The 16,541-nt window shown below is 41.5% G+C and overlaps 1 protein-coding gene across 5 annotated transcripts in view; it reads left to right on the forward strand.

Annotated features, from left to right (window-relative positions):
* Positions 1-338: 338 nt before the first annotated feature.
* COL15A1 (collagen type XV alpha 1 chain) overlaps positions 339-16,541 on the forward strand; it is a 127,404-nt gene continuing 111,201 nt past the window's right edge. For 3 of the 5 annotated variants that reach the window (XM_040548699.1, XM_040548701.1, XM_040548700.1), the window contains exons 1-2: positions 339-583; positions 3,534-3,618. In XM_040548699.1, coding sequence (XP_040404633.1) covers positions 560-583; positions 3,534-3,618 — 109 coding nt within the window. In that variant the 5' untranslated portion in view covers positions 339-559. Of the gene's footprint in view, positions 584-3,230; positions 3,411-3,533; positions 3,619-16,541 lie in introns of those variants that run through there. The other 2 variants (XM_040548702.1, XM_040548703.1) reach the window with 1 other exon arrangement.

Consider the following 16,541-nt stretch of genomic DNA (forward strand, 5'->3'; position numbering starts at 1 on the left):
CCTATGTATTACTGTCAGGCCTGGTGTCTTATAAAAGCAGACATTATTAAAGAACCCAAAGCCCTGCCTGTAGCACCAGTCAAGTAGCCAAGCGTTTATGGACTGGATCCTTCTATTCTGTCCCACGTCATCACCCCAGAATGGAAGGAGGGAAAAATAACTTGCGCCCAGACTCTTTCACCAACTGCCCAAAGGCCTTGAAGTCTTTCTTCATTTCCCTCAGACTATGGGATTCAGCTTCCTCCCCACCTATCTGGAAGATCAGTAGTGGATAGTAAGTCTGTCAAGTGCCATCTTGGTAGGGGAGTGTCCTGGTGATATCCTTGATTTGAGGCTTCAGGTAGACTGCAGACTTTCCTATGATAAGGGTCAACTCTGCATATCGGGCCCTCTGTTCCTCTCAGAAGGGAATCTCCTACTACAGTTACCCTTCTTTCTTTCTTTTCGGAGGCAGTCTTGAGGCGTGGTGTCAACTGCCTCTTCCTACGTGACCTCATAGGCAGACCTTCCACCACATCCTCGCCTACCTCTCCTTTAGATCCAGGGCCTCAAACCTGTTATGGAGGGGGCACCTGGGGAAGGGGGTAGGTACGGAGGAGGTTGCCTGTGATGCTGAAGTGGGACTCGCTTTCCAACCTCTTTTTGGTCCCCCTCCCTCTGTCTGACAGCAAAGGGCAGGGGCTCCACCACCCCTCTGGGGGCATATCCCCCCGGTGCCCTGGCATGCCAGGGAGTTAGTCCACCAGGCAATCTCCTGCTCACAAGCCCTGATGCTCCTTAGTCTCTCCACCGCCTCCTTGAGCTCAGCCACCATGGTGAGCAGACCTTCCACCTCGAGAAACAGGCGGTCTCCCCGCTGCCCTCCCCTGGCAGTGGCAGGCTCAGGCACCTCCCTGCAGCCAGAGGCCTGAACTGCCGCGTCTCTGGGCAGGCCCTCCATCTGGGTCGCCACAGTCTTTTTGGAGCGAGCTCTCTGCCTAGTGGACACCACGTTATTGGGGTGATTGACAATATGTGGGCAGATTGACAATACTTGCGCAGAGCTCCTGCACCCTGTCCCAGGCCCTCCCCTGGCAAAGCAAGGGGCTCGAAATCCCCCCCTGTAACTCATGGTCGGGGCGCTGCGGCTGTGGCTGTGGCTAGCACCCAGCCCTCAAAGCAGCCGACCTCGGCTACATGCTACTATGTAGCGTGACATCATTTAAATGATGTACTCCAGGGGGATTGACCAGCATCTTTTCAGGAAGCCACGGCACAAGAAGTAAGATTTATGTATGAACAGTTGGTTAAAGGAGGGATAAAAGGGTGAGGGAATATATTGTCAGTCCTTGTACAAGTTCTCTAGTCCTTGTACTAGAGAATGGTCACCGATGCAATTCCACAGATATATGCATTGCCTGACTAATCTAGTAAGGGCAAGCAGTTACGAACTGTTTGTTGTGCAGTTAGGTTGCTGGATGATGAGTTTTGGCTTTGTTGTTTTAATAAGAACAAGGGTAGACTGCAAAGAATTACAAAAGGTACTTCTAAGTGTAAGTCACGGGAAAATAAAATGCAGATTAAATTCATTTCTACCATTTGTATCAATTTATTGAAATTTATTGTGAAAGAGAGAAGACGAATCTTAATCACACGAAAATTACCTTCCAGGAGTAAATTGTTAGGCTTATGAGAGTTCCATGAAAACACTGTCACAACTGCAGTCAAGAAAGTATGGCAGTTATCAGGAAAAATATAAAAAACATTGTTATGTCACTAGAGAAATCTTGAGATTATTTGTATCGTGCATTTATGCTCCATCTCCACCAAAGATCAAAAATGATGTACTAGAACAGAAGAAACTCTCAGAAAGACTAAAAAGATGACTGGAGATATAGGATGATTGTAGAAAAGAAATGACCAAGTTCATACTCCTCAGTACAGAGACAAGTGAAAGAGGCATATGAAAGAGGTTTCTGAAATCACAAAAAGCACGGAAAAGACAGATGTGACAGTGAACAGGCAATCCTTATTCAATACAGAAATTGAAGGCATCAAAGAACATCAGCAGGACCCAAGTTCAAAGTAAAAAAAAAAAATCACAAGGGACTTCTTTATGAAAGTCATAACTGAGCAGTGGACCTCGTTGCAGCAGCATATTAATCCAAACACTTACCTGTGTTCTGGACCAAACAGAAATCTTTTGTTCTCTTCTAGCTTGGTTCTTAACTCACTCTGGCTTCAGAGCATACTGCTTCTCTAGTACTAATCTTGCACAAGAGTATTCTTACAATTCTTAAGTATTGTGATTATAGAGGCTAAAAGTGTGCAGCTAATAAATTTGTATTGCAGAGTCAGGAGGAAAAATAATATGCTTAACACAGAGATGGTCAGAAATATACGAACACCCAGCCAGACTAACTTAGTGAACAAGTAAGAACTGTAACAGAAGAATTGTAGGCATCCATTTCAGATGTTAAGGAATGCAATCAGTTGACAGAGCTGAGGAAGGTAAACAAAACTTCTGCCTGGAAAATAGAGGTTTTTAATCAGCAGGAAAACTCCAGCTTAAATGAAGAGAGCTGGAAAGAGTGCAGAACGAAAGCACTTATTTCCTCATTCAAATGGCTCCTGTTGTGTTTAAAATAAGAGACAAGTAGCAAAATTAAAATGGAGTGGATACGTACAAACATCACTGTGCATGTTGGGAGCAAGGTATAGCCAGCAGGCATAGAAGACCTGTTAATATTCTGTGATTCTTAAGACTATAAATGAACATTAGAAAGTCAGGAAATCTCAAAGTCCTACAGGAGTGGGTTAATAAACTATTTATATTCAGAAATTTAAGACTAATGGAATGCAGAGGTCAAGAACATGCTTTGCTTTGCTGTCTTTTATCCAGCAGTGTTAAAAATATGCAGCATTGGTCACACATCCACATTAAAGTATCCAGACAAAATTAATGGCACTTTCAGCAGCATTTCATGTAGACCATCTGCATGAACAGTGTCATACGTGTGGGAGAAGGAATGGTGTTACTTCCTTTATCTATGCGTTTTCTAAAATCAGAGAAAAAGCTATGCTGCTGTCTGTCAGGGTAAACAGTAGTTTAAGGCAGGACCAGAGATAACACCATTGGGATGATGTACAGCAGCAAGGGCTGTCCACCAATAAATAAAGTAGGAACTTTTAGGCTGTGGTCTGACAGGAAAATCTATGTGGAGTCAGATTTCAGAGCTGGAGCACTGAATTGCAGTGAGTCACACAGAGAGCCTGAGAGCTGCCTTTGTTCCACTTGTGTCTGAACGTTGGAGGAGAAACAGCAGGCCCAGTTTTCATTAACTTCTTATTTTCAGAAGTATAAACACATGTTCACTGATCTTCTTCCCCACTTTACATCTTCCAACTGAATTTCAAAAAATGCTGTCATGGTAAGAACTCACTTCTAAATATATTATTATTATTATTATCCTTGTGTCTGTATTTTCCTCTTTTTTCTTATTGTTCCCCCTGACCTTTTTTTTTTTTTTTTTTTTTTTTGGCACACCTGCTCCAGGCATGCCTGGTGGACCTGGGACTTGCTGCTTCTGCTCTTAGGCTTGTCAATCCATGCAGGTTCAGCAGCTGAGATCATAGAAGGTAAGACTTCTCCAAATCACATCTATAATTGAGAGTAAGGGTTAATTTTAAGATAAGCTTTCTCAATATAGAAAGACTCTACATTTCAGCTTTTCATTTTCTCTGCTGCTTTTTGTTCTCATGTCATATAGGGAAGCTGCAAGTTAAGAGCTTAAATTGCCATTCATTCTGGAAAAGAGAAATAAATACATTGGTCTGCAGCTGTAGGTAGCCTATCATGACAACTCTCTCAATATTGCTTCGAGTGTAATAATCATCAGAAAGCACTTCAAAGTAGAGACTAGTGGATGTTCTTGGATGTATCAGGGAGGAAAGGTAGCAGAAAGTAACAAGGATAGAGGTATGTCATTCTGGAGATAACGGAACACGCCAGGCACAGTGTGAGTGCAAAGACACAAATGTAATGCTTGTTAAGGTGCACAGAGATTTCTCCTGATAAGTGCTATACAAATTGTGATTTTCAGATCTCTTGAGTTAAATATTTGGTTTTATTAGCCTAGCCTTTGTTGCTTTTCAGTCTTTCTAATTGCAGATCACATATTTTTCTTGTAACAGAGCAAAATCCTTTGGCAACTCTAGAGGAGATAGCCTTCAATTTCAGTTTGAGAGAGATCACTGGTTTTAAAAGTCTGCATGCAATTTTGAAAAAGGTGAAAAAGCTTCATATTACTCTTCCACTATAGACAACGATTCTTATAACAAAAACACTTTATTGACTCCATTCAGAGAGAAATAGACTGTGAATTTGTTATGTAAATAACCACTAGACAACTATATGTTCGGAGCATTAGAACTAGTCAAACGAAAATAGATATTGTTCATGAAGAATTCAATACCACTCAGATTGTGTTTTTGTTTGTTTTGTTTTGTTTTATCTGACACTGACACAGAATAGATGGTATGTTTAAGAGCCAAAGCTCCAGCTAGTTATCTCAGTAAATAAATGCTGCAAGTGCATATGGGAAATATTACAGATAAGGTAAGAAGCTGTAACAAGCTATTAAAAAAGGAAAATTTTAATGTATGACTGAATAGTGACAGAAATAAATATATTGCATAAACTATGGAGATAAATATGTTGCATCACATGATATGTTTTGCTTGAGCTGATGAATGATAGTACAGTGCATGAGGTCTGGACTGGAGAGAACTGATGCTTATTTTTTTCCTGATGCTTGGTTTAAATGCTTTCATCTCCTGAAATAGGTGTTGAGTGCTGGAAATAGGAACAAAACCTTTCTTTCTGGTGCTGCAACTATATGAAAGATATAAATACTCCTTGTCACTACCAAATAGTCTAGAGGTATATACTTCACAACTCATAATCTAACCACTGCAGAAATAACCTCTATTTCTTTTCCCATAGTTTCATTTAGTGATAGAGTGCACAGAAATAAATTCAGTAAAGATTAAAATGTTTGGAGGTACAGGGAGAGGAAATGACATTCTGGTCTTTCAGCTTTTTGCTGTTAAACTTGTGCTTTATCCAATATTCATTTTTGTCACTATCTCCTTTAAGGTTGCTGCTTTCCAGGATTCTCCAGCCTACTGAATATTACTGTGCTGCATTTTTGTTGGCTAACCTCTTCTATCTCTCTCTCTAATGAATCGATGGCTGAAAGGACATCTGTTTAACTTATTAAAATTAAGATAGATATCTCCCATGCAATTTGTAAATCAAGTTATGTGTTGTGACAGAATGAAAAAAAAAATGAAATATGCATAATTTTAAAATTCTGTTGTATGTTCTGCAAATTGATGCAACTTGGTAATTATTTCATGAAATTCTCTAAAAATACTTGGATCTTGCTGAATGAAAACAAAGAGGAGTTCTGAAATCTCATTAGTTCCCGTGAGTTAGCATTCTGAATTTTGACTAACTTTGTTGGAAGATTTCAGTCCCTTTTATTGCAGCTAGCATTGTATATCTCTTCTTTTTCTTCTTTTTCACCAGGTACAGTGTCATTTGAGCTACAGAGAGGTTTTGCAGTTTTTCTTATGTGTTCATGAAAACTGTGCAAGTGTAGTACCCTGTTCTTCTTTTGTTTGTGTATGAGGCTTAAAGATACGTTGGTGACTCAATGAATAGTCTCATCATTTCTCCTTTGTTCAAATGACAATTAAGCATGTATCTATCTGTGCATAAAAAAAATAGTCTGTCTTACTCTATCCGGTATCACCGTGTGGTGCAAGTACTTAGCCTTTAATTATACCTGTCCATGTATCTTGATTTACCTTGATTACCCATGTCTGCTTTCTGTACATTGCTTCGGACCTTCAGACATGAATTAAGTTAGTGAATAGAAGGTGCTCAGAACACAGTTCTGAACATAGAATCACAGAATGGCTAAGGTTGGAAGGGACCTCTGAAGATCATCTAGTCCAACCCCCCTGCCAAGTAGGATCACCTAGAGCACATTGCGCAGGATGGCATCCAGATGGGTTTTGAATATCTCCAGAGAAAGAGACTCCACAGCCTGTCTGGGCAAACTGTTACAGTATTCTGTCACCCTCACAGGAAAGAAGTGCCCCCCATATTCAGGTGGAACTTCCTGTGCTTCAGTTTGTGCCTGTTGCCTCTTGTCCTGTTGCTGGGCACAATTGAAAAGAGACCGGCTCCATCCTCTCAGCACCCTCCCCTCAGATATTTGTATGCATTGATGAGGTCTCCCCTCAGTCTTCTCTTTTCCAGGCTAAACAGGCCCAGTTCTCTCAGCCTGTCCTCATACGACAGGTGCTCCAGTCCTCTAATCATCTTCATAGCCCTCATCTGAACTCACTCCAGCAGTTCTATGTCCCTCTTGGGGACATAGAACTGGGGAGACATCGAACTTGGGGACATAGACTGGAGAGCCCAGAACTGGACACAAGACTCCAGTTGTGGCCTCACCAGGGGCTGAGTAGAGGGGGAGGATCACCTCCCTTGACCCGCTGGCCACACTCTCCTGAACGCAGCCCAGGATACCATTGGCCTTCTTGGCCACAAAGTCATGTTGCAGATTCATGGTTAGCCTGCTGTCCTGCAGGACTCCCAGGTCCCTCTCTGCAGAGCTGCTCTCCAGCAGGTCAGCCCCCAGCCTGTACTGGTGCTTCACATGCTAGACTGTGAACAGAACTAAAGTTATAAAATCTGAATCCTAACCCTGCTGAAGTTTGAATGATAGGATCCTCCTTATGACTTGCTCTAGGGTCTTTCAAAATTCATATTTACTCTTCCAGGCTGTCTGTGCAGGTATCAGTGCTGCTCAGTTCTTTTCATTCGAATCAGTGCAAGCCTTTTTTTGTAAAATAAATAAGACAAATTGCTTAAATGTATGCATTTCTACAGTTTGTATTATATTTATGGTCTCTAAAACAAGCTTTACAAATTTCTAACTGACATCTTTTGGTTTTATTATTAGCCAAGCTGAATTACATTTTGTTGCCTTAAATAATATGCTCAACAATAGTTTACATAAAGTAAATATTTGTCTCTTTCCTTGGCTCTCTGAACATGGAATGGCTGTCATTAAGCTGTTGACATAAACTTTGCACTTTTGAACTGCTGAGTTTAATGGAGGAACACTGAATTATTGACTTCCATTGGCTGTTAATCAACTGGGATGATTCATACAAGCAGCTGGCTTGCATTTCTTTCCAGGATGAACTGACACAATGAGTGTAAATTAGTATGTATATAGTTAAAGTATGTGTATACATTTAAAAGCTTGTTTCTATCAAGTAATTACTATATGTGCTTTGCATTGCGTTACATGTGTAAAATCACACTGACTTATGCAGTGACAGTGTATTCTTTTCTAAGAAGGAGCACGGTTACTGTAATTCTGTTCTGTGTGGAGCACAGTGTTTTGTAAAGATAATTTAGTCGACGCTCTACACTCTTGTTCCTGACTAAGCATTTGGGCATCATTGCATTGAATTTAAACTGAAGAAGACACTGAATATTTTTCAGAGACATCTACAGGCTGTTAATAGCTGTTGTGCATGTTCTTAATGCAGAGTTGAACCTGATTTCATAGTCATTAAAAAACCTTTCCATGCAGAACTTAGCTAATTTACTGTAGAAAATCAGTTTGTTCAGCTGGGTCATCTCTATGACCAGTAGAAAATTTGATTTAGTAAATTTGTTCCATTTTGTCACTTTTCTAAATGGATTAGTTTCTCAGTACACTACCTTCTACATGTTAATTCTCCAGGACAGTAAACTCTATGTTTGCTAAGCTATTCTACCAGGCAGCAGAAGATTTTTTGGTCTTTCTTGAGGCCTCTGAAGGGAAAACTAGCTGGTGGGGATATAGTGTTGTAATGGCTATCTTCATTTCCTCTCTGAAGGCATCCTGGTAACACAGGAGGCCTGCAGTAAGCAGTTGTTTCCATGATCTAAATAGAATTTAACATTTCATTTGCCAATAAATGGTGTCTGAAAGACTTCTTTTGCTGAGAAAGTACATCTTGTAGTACTTGCTAACAAACATCACTTCAATTAAAGATCTTTTAACTGCAATTTATTCTTATACACTAGGGACAATGCCCAGTCCTGATGATCTTGTGTTGTGTATTCGTCTCTTCCTGCTCGACTTGGGAGGAGATAGGTTTGTTCGAAATCTTTGGGTTGGAGGGCAAGACAATAGAAGTCTTCCAGGGTTTCAACAAGGTTAAATTTTTACTGATATTTGCTGAGGAGTTATTAGGGGTTGGCAAAAGCACATATGTTCCAAATAAACAAAAAGAAATATAGAGATGGAGAGAGATATGTAGAGATATATCACCACCGTGGATCCTGCATTGACTTGTCCTCTTCAGGTTCTCAGATGGTGGGTGCACACAGATGCTCTAGCATCAGGATTTTTAAAGCTTAGTCCTTGCCTCTTTGGGCAAGTCTGGGAGTCCTACACAGCCCTTTCCCGGACATGCACGTTTCATATCAGGGAGTGTTTGAGAAAGAGTCTAGGGTTGTTCTTGGTGTCCATGGTGCTCTTCCGCCCCATCCCCCCTCCCGATAACCACTAATCTAGGCTAAAATTCATTTCAGTTATCCCTGTAATACAGCTCTCTTCTGAACGCTTGATCCTGTTCATATCTCTGAGTGGAGGGGGGAGACCTTAGATCTCTCTGTTATGATAGATGCAAGTTCTACCAGTGAAATCCAAGGCTTGTGCTTCCATCTGCATGGGCATGAAAAGCAAACTTCGACGTGCAGATAGCATGTAATATCTTCCTGATGCTACTCCTCCAGATCTTATCCCTCTTGTTTGATGGATCCTCAAAAAAGTGTCAGGAAAGGAAAAAAAAGTTGCTAGTTTACCAGGTCTCTATTGGTCTAGTCCAATGGGGAATGTGTTTCCTGACAGGTAAACTTACAACATTCTGGTAAGGGAAAAAAAAAAAAAGAAATGAGAAAAAAAGGGAAAGGAAAGGAAAGAAAGAAAGGAAAAGGACAAAAGGAAAGGACAAGGAAAGGAAAGGAAGGAGGAAAGGAAAGGAAAGGAAAAAAAAAAAGAAAAAGGAAAGGAAAGGAAAAGGAGGAAAGGAAAAAGGAAAGGAAGAAAGGAAAAAGGAAAGGAAAGGAAAGGAAAGGAAAAAGGAAAGGAAGAAAGGAAGGAGGAAAGGAAGAAAAAAGGAATGGAAAGGAAAAAAGGAAAGGAAAGGAAAGGAAAAAAAAAAAAAGAAAGAAAAAAAAAGAAAGGAAGAAAAAGAAAAGAAAAAAAAAAAGAAAAAAGGAAAGGAAAAAAGAAAAAAAAAAGAAAAGAAGAAAAGAAAAAAAAAAAAGGAAAAGAAAAAAGAAAAAAGAAAAGAAAAAAGAAAAAAAAAGAAAAAAGAAAAAGAAAAGAAAAGAAAAAGAAAAGAAAAGAAAAGAAAAGAAAGAAAGAAAAGAAAGAAAAGAAAAGAAAAGAAAAGAAAAAGAAAAGAAAAGAAAATAGAAATTTAGAAGTTTACAAATTTGAGTCAGATGGTAAGAGGTGGAAAGCCAGAGAGGGGTTTGCACAGGCTTACATTTTTCCTCTATCTTCTATCTGTCCTAGAACACTGTCTTGCCTATCATCCTATCATCTTCATGAAGTAAAGGAGAACATGGGTAAGTCTTCCCATTGTGAACTTCATGAAGGGTTAATGAGGGGGCCAGAGTAGTTATCATAGTAAGCATCATGGCAATATAAATGGATTCCATTACCAAACTCTAAAAAATGAAGGGGTAGTAAGGATCAGCAATTTGGGAATGCCAGGAGAAAGGCAATGTAACCATGTTTCCTGCCTGAACCTGAAGCTGTAGATGTAGTGCTGGTTTGGGTAAAATCATAACAGGTCCTTAGGTTAAAATTTTGGGGACTCTCTTCTGCTTTTCCTGTTGTCATTCTAACTTTGGTTTTCAGGTATCATAAGACAGTTCATATCTAATATTTTAATGTCCTTGGCAGAATTTACAGGACTCTAGTTTGTGAGCTTTCCCAGTCAAGTGTGGGAGCAAGGATGAGGGGGAGAAAAAAGTCTTGATCCTGGATGTACATGAGATTTGGGGTAGCTGTATTGTGTCTGAATTCAGACTACCGATAAGCTTCTGTTTGCATCTCTGCTCTGGTAGAATGCTAGTTGGCACATGCTTGAAAAGATGCATAGATGCAAGGACTTAACTTGCCAACAGAGTTAAAAGCTGTATTCCCTTTAACTAGTATCCATATATGTGCTCCCAAGATTCACTTAATTAAGATAAATTCAAAGGGTAATATGAGTTCTTTTTTCTCCCCTTGAGACAATTCCTTTATTTCCTCTGTATACTAAGTTACTGATTGCACTATTCATGCCTGGGATATTCAAAGGGTTCCAAAGAATTTGCTTCTTATTGTAACATGCATTTTCCAAGTCAAGCACTTGCTTTGAAGTTTGCCTGTCCCTTTGGCTGTGATTTCTTCCTCTTTCCTTTTCTGTGTGAGATGTGGATTGATTTTTTTGTTTGTTTTTGTTTTTGTTTTTGAAGTGGTATTTCACATTTGATCAAATTCATGCAGTGGCGTTGCCTGTTCAGTGTGCCTTTGCTAGAAAGACACTGAATTGTACTATTTGGTGAAATCTGTCTGGTTTGTTTTAGATGTCATTAATGTTATCTATTTAAGAGAGGGTTTCTATTTGTCTATTTCTAGCTCACCAAACAATCTAGTCTCATTTAGCCAAACACACAGTTGCCACCAGTTTAGAAACAAAAGTTAGTCATTGATTTTGTCTGTGGTGGATTCTATCCACACAATTAAGTTGATTCTTTTTAGTGCTTTGTATGTCTCATTGGTTATATTAGGCATATGACTAATACAGCAGGCAGTGCATTTTGCGTTTTGCTGTCCCATATTTGTACCAGCCATACAGAGCATGTTCCATCACACGTAAAGCTGTTCTATATGGGATATAGATTCTGTTTTTCTTTGCTTATATCAGTGTCTTCTGAGCTACTATGGACCTAGAATGCACCACAGGTAGGTGAGAGATGCTTAGCTAAAAAAAATAAAAAAATAAAAAAAAACAACACTCCAGAGATCTATCGAGGTTTAAGTAGATTTTAATTCTTGAGGAAAATAGCCATATATTTATTTCATTTCCAAAAGTCATAACTCAGGTTTTAATATAGGAAAAAGTTGAGAAAAATAATGCATGTGAGCAGTTCTGTTCATCAAAAAACGGCACATACACAGAACTTTATATTTAAGTAGGTGAAAGCCGTAGTGTTGTCCACCCCACACTGAAGTATTTTTGCTTCTTATTAATTTTTTCTGTCTGTTCTGGAAGCATTTGCAGAATGATGCAGAGAGTATTACAGGACATACACGTCTATGTGAGATCTCTGTGGCCTGATGGCATATTGGGTTTTCATGGCAAGATTTTGGTAGTGGGTTGGGAGTGGGGAGCAGGGAAAAGGGAGGAAATGCTGCAGGGGTGGCCTCTGTGAGAAGACACCAAGAGCTGCCTGTCTTGTTGGATAGAGCCAGTTTCTGCTGGCTCCAAAAGGGGCCCACAACGGGCCAAAGCTGAGACAATGAGCAGCACTTGTTGCACCTCAAAGATAATATATTTAATAAAGGCTGGAAAATGCCATGCAGCAGCTGTGAAAGGGAAGAAAACTGTGAGAGAAACAACTCTGCAAACATCAAGGTCAGTAAGGAAAGAGGAGGTGCTCCAGGCCCCAGAGAAGGGGTTCCCCTGCAGCCCATGGAGAGGACTGTGGCAATGATGGTTGTCCCCCTGCAGCCCATGGTGTACCACATCAGAGCAGATACTCACACTGCAACCCACGGAGGACACCATGCCACAATAGGTGGATATGTCCTGAAGGAAGCTGTAGCCTGTGGAGAGGAGCCCACGCTGGAGCAGGTTGTCTGTGAAACTGACAGTCAGAAACTGTGGCCCATGGGGGACCCACACTGGAGCAGTCTGTTTCTGAAGAACTGCACCCCATGGAAAAGACCTATGCCAGAGCAGTTTTTGAAGAACTTCAGCCCATGGGAAGGGCCCACATTGGAGTAGTTCATGAAGAGCTGCATCCATGAGAGAACCTCCCTGGCTGGAGCAGGGGAAGGAGAAGCAGGGGAAAAGTGTTGTGAATGGACATTCCTGTGTGTCATGATCTAGGCGTTCCTGCTCTGGCAGGGGGTTTGGACTGGATGATCTTTCAAGGTCCCTTCCAATCCCTAACATACTGTGATTCTGTGTGATTCTGTGACATCTCCCATTCCCCACCCTACCCCCCCCCTTTTTTTTTTTTTAAGTTCTCACTGCCTTATCAATTATCAATAAATTAAATTAATCTTCCTTAAGATTAATCTGTTTTGCCTGTGATGATAGCTCGTGAGTGATCTTCCTGTACTTACCTCAAACCACAAGTTTTTCAGCATATGTTATCCCCCATGTTGTCCTGATGAGAGGGAGTGAGAGAGCAGGTTGGTGAACACCTATCGCCCAACCAGGATCAACCCACCACAGTTGATCATATGCATGATGATCTCAACTTAGACTGTTTAATAGAGAAGTATTCTTTGAACAAAAAATTCTTGTTTCTTTTTTTCCATGAGGGCCAGGAAGTGACTAGGCAAGTGGATGCAATGCTCCTTTCCGTGAAATATGAAGTGATTTTCTACATGAAGTTAACTACTTGAAAAAAAAAAGGCATTAATTTTGTCTAGAGATACTTGAAAAATGTAATCTCTAGTAGGTCTTGTTCTCAAATGTGGAAAGTCACAGACACTGCAGAAAGTAAACTAGAGTGCAGGTAGAATTCTTCCAAAGAATGAGTAAAATTGGTAAACTCTAATTTTAATGTATGTGTTTTAATGTGCGTGTTTTAATTTGTGGATGAGGAGTGTGAAACAACAGATGTATTATTCAGGTTAGCATCTGGAAGAAAGCCTTGGAAAAAGCAACAGGCAGGGCTGAATATGCAAAGAACTGCAGTGTTTTAAACAGCTATCTATCTTACAGTCCAAATAGAGAAGAACCAAGGTCTGAATCAATTTTTTTAGGGGTTCTGAGAAGAATCGGTATTTTCTGGAGGCACTCAAGCATGTTCAGTTCCGAACAGTCAATGGCCAGAAGTCCGAAGCTGGAAATGGGGGCAGGAAGAAACCAAATGAAGTTTAGCAAGAGCAAGTATAGAGTCCTGCACCTAGGAAAGAACAAGTGCATGTTTCAGTACAGGCTGGGGGATGACCTGCTGGAGAAGAGCTCTGCGGAGAAGGACCTGGGGGTCCTGGTGGACGACAGGTTGACCATGAGCCATCAGTGTGCCCTGGTGGCCAAGAAGGCCAATGGGATCCTGGCGTGCATTAAAAGGAGTGTGGCCAGCAGGTCAAGGGAGGTGATCCTCCCCCTCTACTCTGCCCTGGTCAGGCCTCACCTGGAATACTGTGTCCAGATCTAGGTTCCCCAGTACAAACAAGACAGGGATCTCCTGGAAAGAGTCCAGAGGAGGGCAACAAAGATGATACGGGGCCTGGAGCATCTTCCCTGTGAGGAAAGGCTGAGAGACCTGGGTCTGTTCAGCCTTGAGAAAAGAAGACTGAGAGGGGATCTTATTAATGTTTACAAATATCTTAAGTGTGGGAGACAGAGGGATTTGGCCAACCTCTTTCAGTGGTTTGTGGGATAGGACAAGGGGCAATGGCCAAAAAATGGAGCACAGGAAGTTCCGCACCAACATGCGAAAGAACTTCACGGTGAGGGTGACGGAGCACTGGGACAGGCTGCCTAGGGAGGTTGTGGAGTCTCCTTCTCTGGAGATATTCAAGGCCCATCTGGATGACCACCTGGGCAACCTGCTCTAGGGAACCTGCTTTGGCAGGGGCGTTGGACCCGATGATCTCCTGAGGACCTTTCCAACCCCTACAATTCTGTGATTCTGTGATTCTGTGATTCTGTGAAATGGTGATTCAGTGATGAGATTTGAAGCTGTACCATTAGTTATTGTCTTTGGCTTAATCTTCAGTATAAGGTAGAATATCAATATGAAGGGATTCCAGCCAGTTCATTCTATGCCTGGGAATCTCCAGGATCTTATGACTCCTGAGCTATCTCCACTACTGGCACTGAATCCACTTTCTGTTGTGTTTAGTTCCTAATACAGTAATTTAAAACTGCTCAGTTAATATTAGCTTCCAGTCCTATTCGTGACATATCTTTCTCCGAACTGTGAAATCGTTATGTTCCATACATAGTCAAGATGCCTGACTCTACTTCTTTGGAAAGCTAAATATAACTTCTGAATTTCAATGTACTTTTTGGTGGTCAGTGACTAGGAGGGCATTATATTATATGGTCATTTCTCATAGCATCTAATATCCAATTCCCTTTTTAACAAGAGATATACATTACCTAACTCATGAGTACAGAACCCACCTAGAAATAATTTCAATTTGTACTGCCTGCTGATGAGTAAGTTAATGTCTCTTGTGAGAAAAGGATATTGTTTCAAGATATGCTTCAAAGTTTCCTATAAGCACTAGCTATGTTTCACAGATATTCTGAATAGCTAACTGGGTTTTAGTGAAAAACATTTTCAGAACATAAGCCAATGTGGTATCGAACCACTGATACATCTAAGGTGCTATTTCCTCTGACTAAACTCGAAGAGTAAAAGAAGAGCCACGAAGGGCCACAAGGGGTCACAAAGTTGATCAGAGTGCTGGAACACCCCTCTTATAAAGAAAGGTTGAGAGAAAGGCTGAGGCTGGGGATGTTAAACCTGAAGAAGAGAAGGCTCTGGGGAGACCTCATTGAAGCTTTTCAGTATTTAAAATGGGGCTTAAAAAAGAGGTGGAGAGCTACTTGTTTCTCAGGCAGACAATGACAGGACAAGGGGCAATATTTTTAAATGAAAAAAAAAAATTAGATTAGATGTTAGGAGGGATAAATTCCTTACCACCTTCTTCACTCAGGGGGTGGTGAGGCATTGGGATAGGTTGCCCTGTTGTGGGATGTCCCATCCATTGATGGTGTTTAAGGCCAGGTTGGATGAGGCCCTGGGTGACCTGATCTAGTGGGTGGCACCCCTACCTGTGGCAGGGGGGTTGGAATTGGATGGTCTTTAAGGTTGCTTGCAACCCAAGCCATTCTATAATTTTACAAAAATATAAAAGAAGTGGAAACAGGGTTTCCTGACATAGCAGGAATATAGAGATACTGTCTGAGTGTGCAGTGATGAGATCAGGAAAGACAAAATCCATCTGGAATTGAATCTAGCAGTGGAGGTGAAGGACAACAAGGAAGGCTTCTGTAGGTGTACCAACAGGAAAAGGAAAACTAGGGAAAATATGGACCTGCTGCTGAATGGGGTAAAGGATCTGTTAACAGAAGCACGGAAATAACTAGAATATTCAATGCCTCCTTTGCCTCACCTTTTACTTAAATCAGTAGGATTTGCCTATAGGAAACTGAGCCCCTGAAACCAGTGGGAAACTGGAGCAATGAAGATTTACCCTCTGCTGAGGAGGATCAAGTTAGGGAACAAGATGGTTGATATCATTGTGGTAGGATGTTTGCAGATAACACCAAGTTGGGGGGAGTGTCAATCTGCCGGAGGGTAGGAAGGCCCTGCAGAGGGATCTGGACAGGTTGGATCAATGGGCAGAGGCCAGTGGGATGAGGTTCAACATGGCTAAGTTCAGGGTCCTGCACTTTGGTCACAACAACCCCATGCAATGCCACAGGTTTGGGGCAGAGTGGCTCGACAGCTGTGCAGAAGAAAAGGATCTGAGGGTGTTGGTCGATGCTCACCTGAACATGAGCCGGCAATGTATTCAGGTGGCCAAGAAGGCCAACGGCATCCTGGCTTGTATCAGGAATAGTGTAGCCAGCAGGACCAGCGAAGTAATCGTCCCCCTATACTCAGTTCTATTGAAGCCACGTCTTGAGTACTGTGTTCAGTTTTGGGCTCCTTGCTACAAGAAGGGCATTAAGGCCCTGGAGCATGCCCAGACAAGGGCTACAAAACTGGTGAAGGGTCTGGTACATAGGTTTTATGAGAAGCCCCTGAGGGAACTGGGGTTGTTTAGCCTGTAGAAAAGGAGGTTCATGGGAGACCTTATTGTTCTCTACAGCTACCTGAAAGGAAGGGTGGGGAGCTGGGGGTCAGCCTCTTCTCACAGATAACTAGTGATAGGACTAGAGGGAATGGCCTCAAGTTGCACCAGGAGAGGCTTAAATTGGAAATTAGGAGACATTTCTTCGCAGAAAGAGTAGTCGGGCACTGGAATGGGTTGCCCAGGGAGGTGGTGGAGTCACCATCCCTGGGGGTGTTTAAGGAAAGGTGGAAAGGTCGGATGTGGTGCTTAGGGACATGGTTTAGTGGGTGATGGTGATAGGGGATGGTTGGACCAGATGATCTTGGAGGTCTTTTCCAACCTTAATGATTCTATGATTCAATGATTCTATTCTATGACTCTTGATAA

This window comes from Cygnus olor, chromosome 2 (genome assembly GCF_009769625.2).
Source record: "Cygnus olor isolate bCygOlo1 chromosome 2, bCygOlo1.pri.v2, whole genome shotgun sequence".
NCBI lineage: Eukaryota > Metazoa > Chordata > Aves > Anseriformes > Anatidae > Cygnus > Cygnus olor.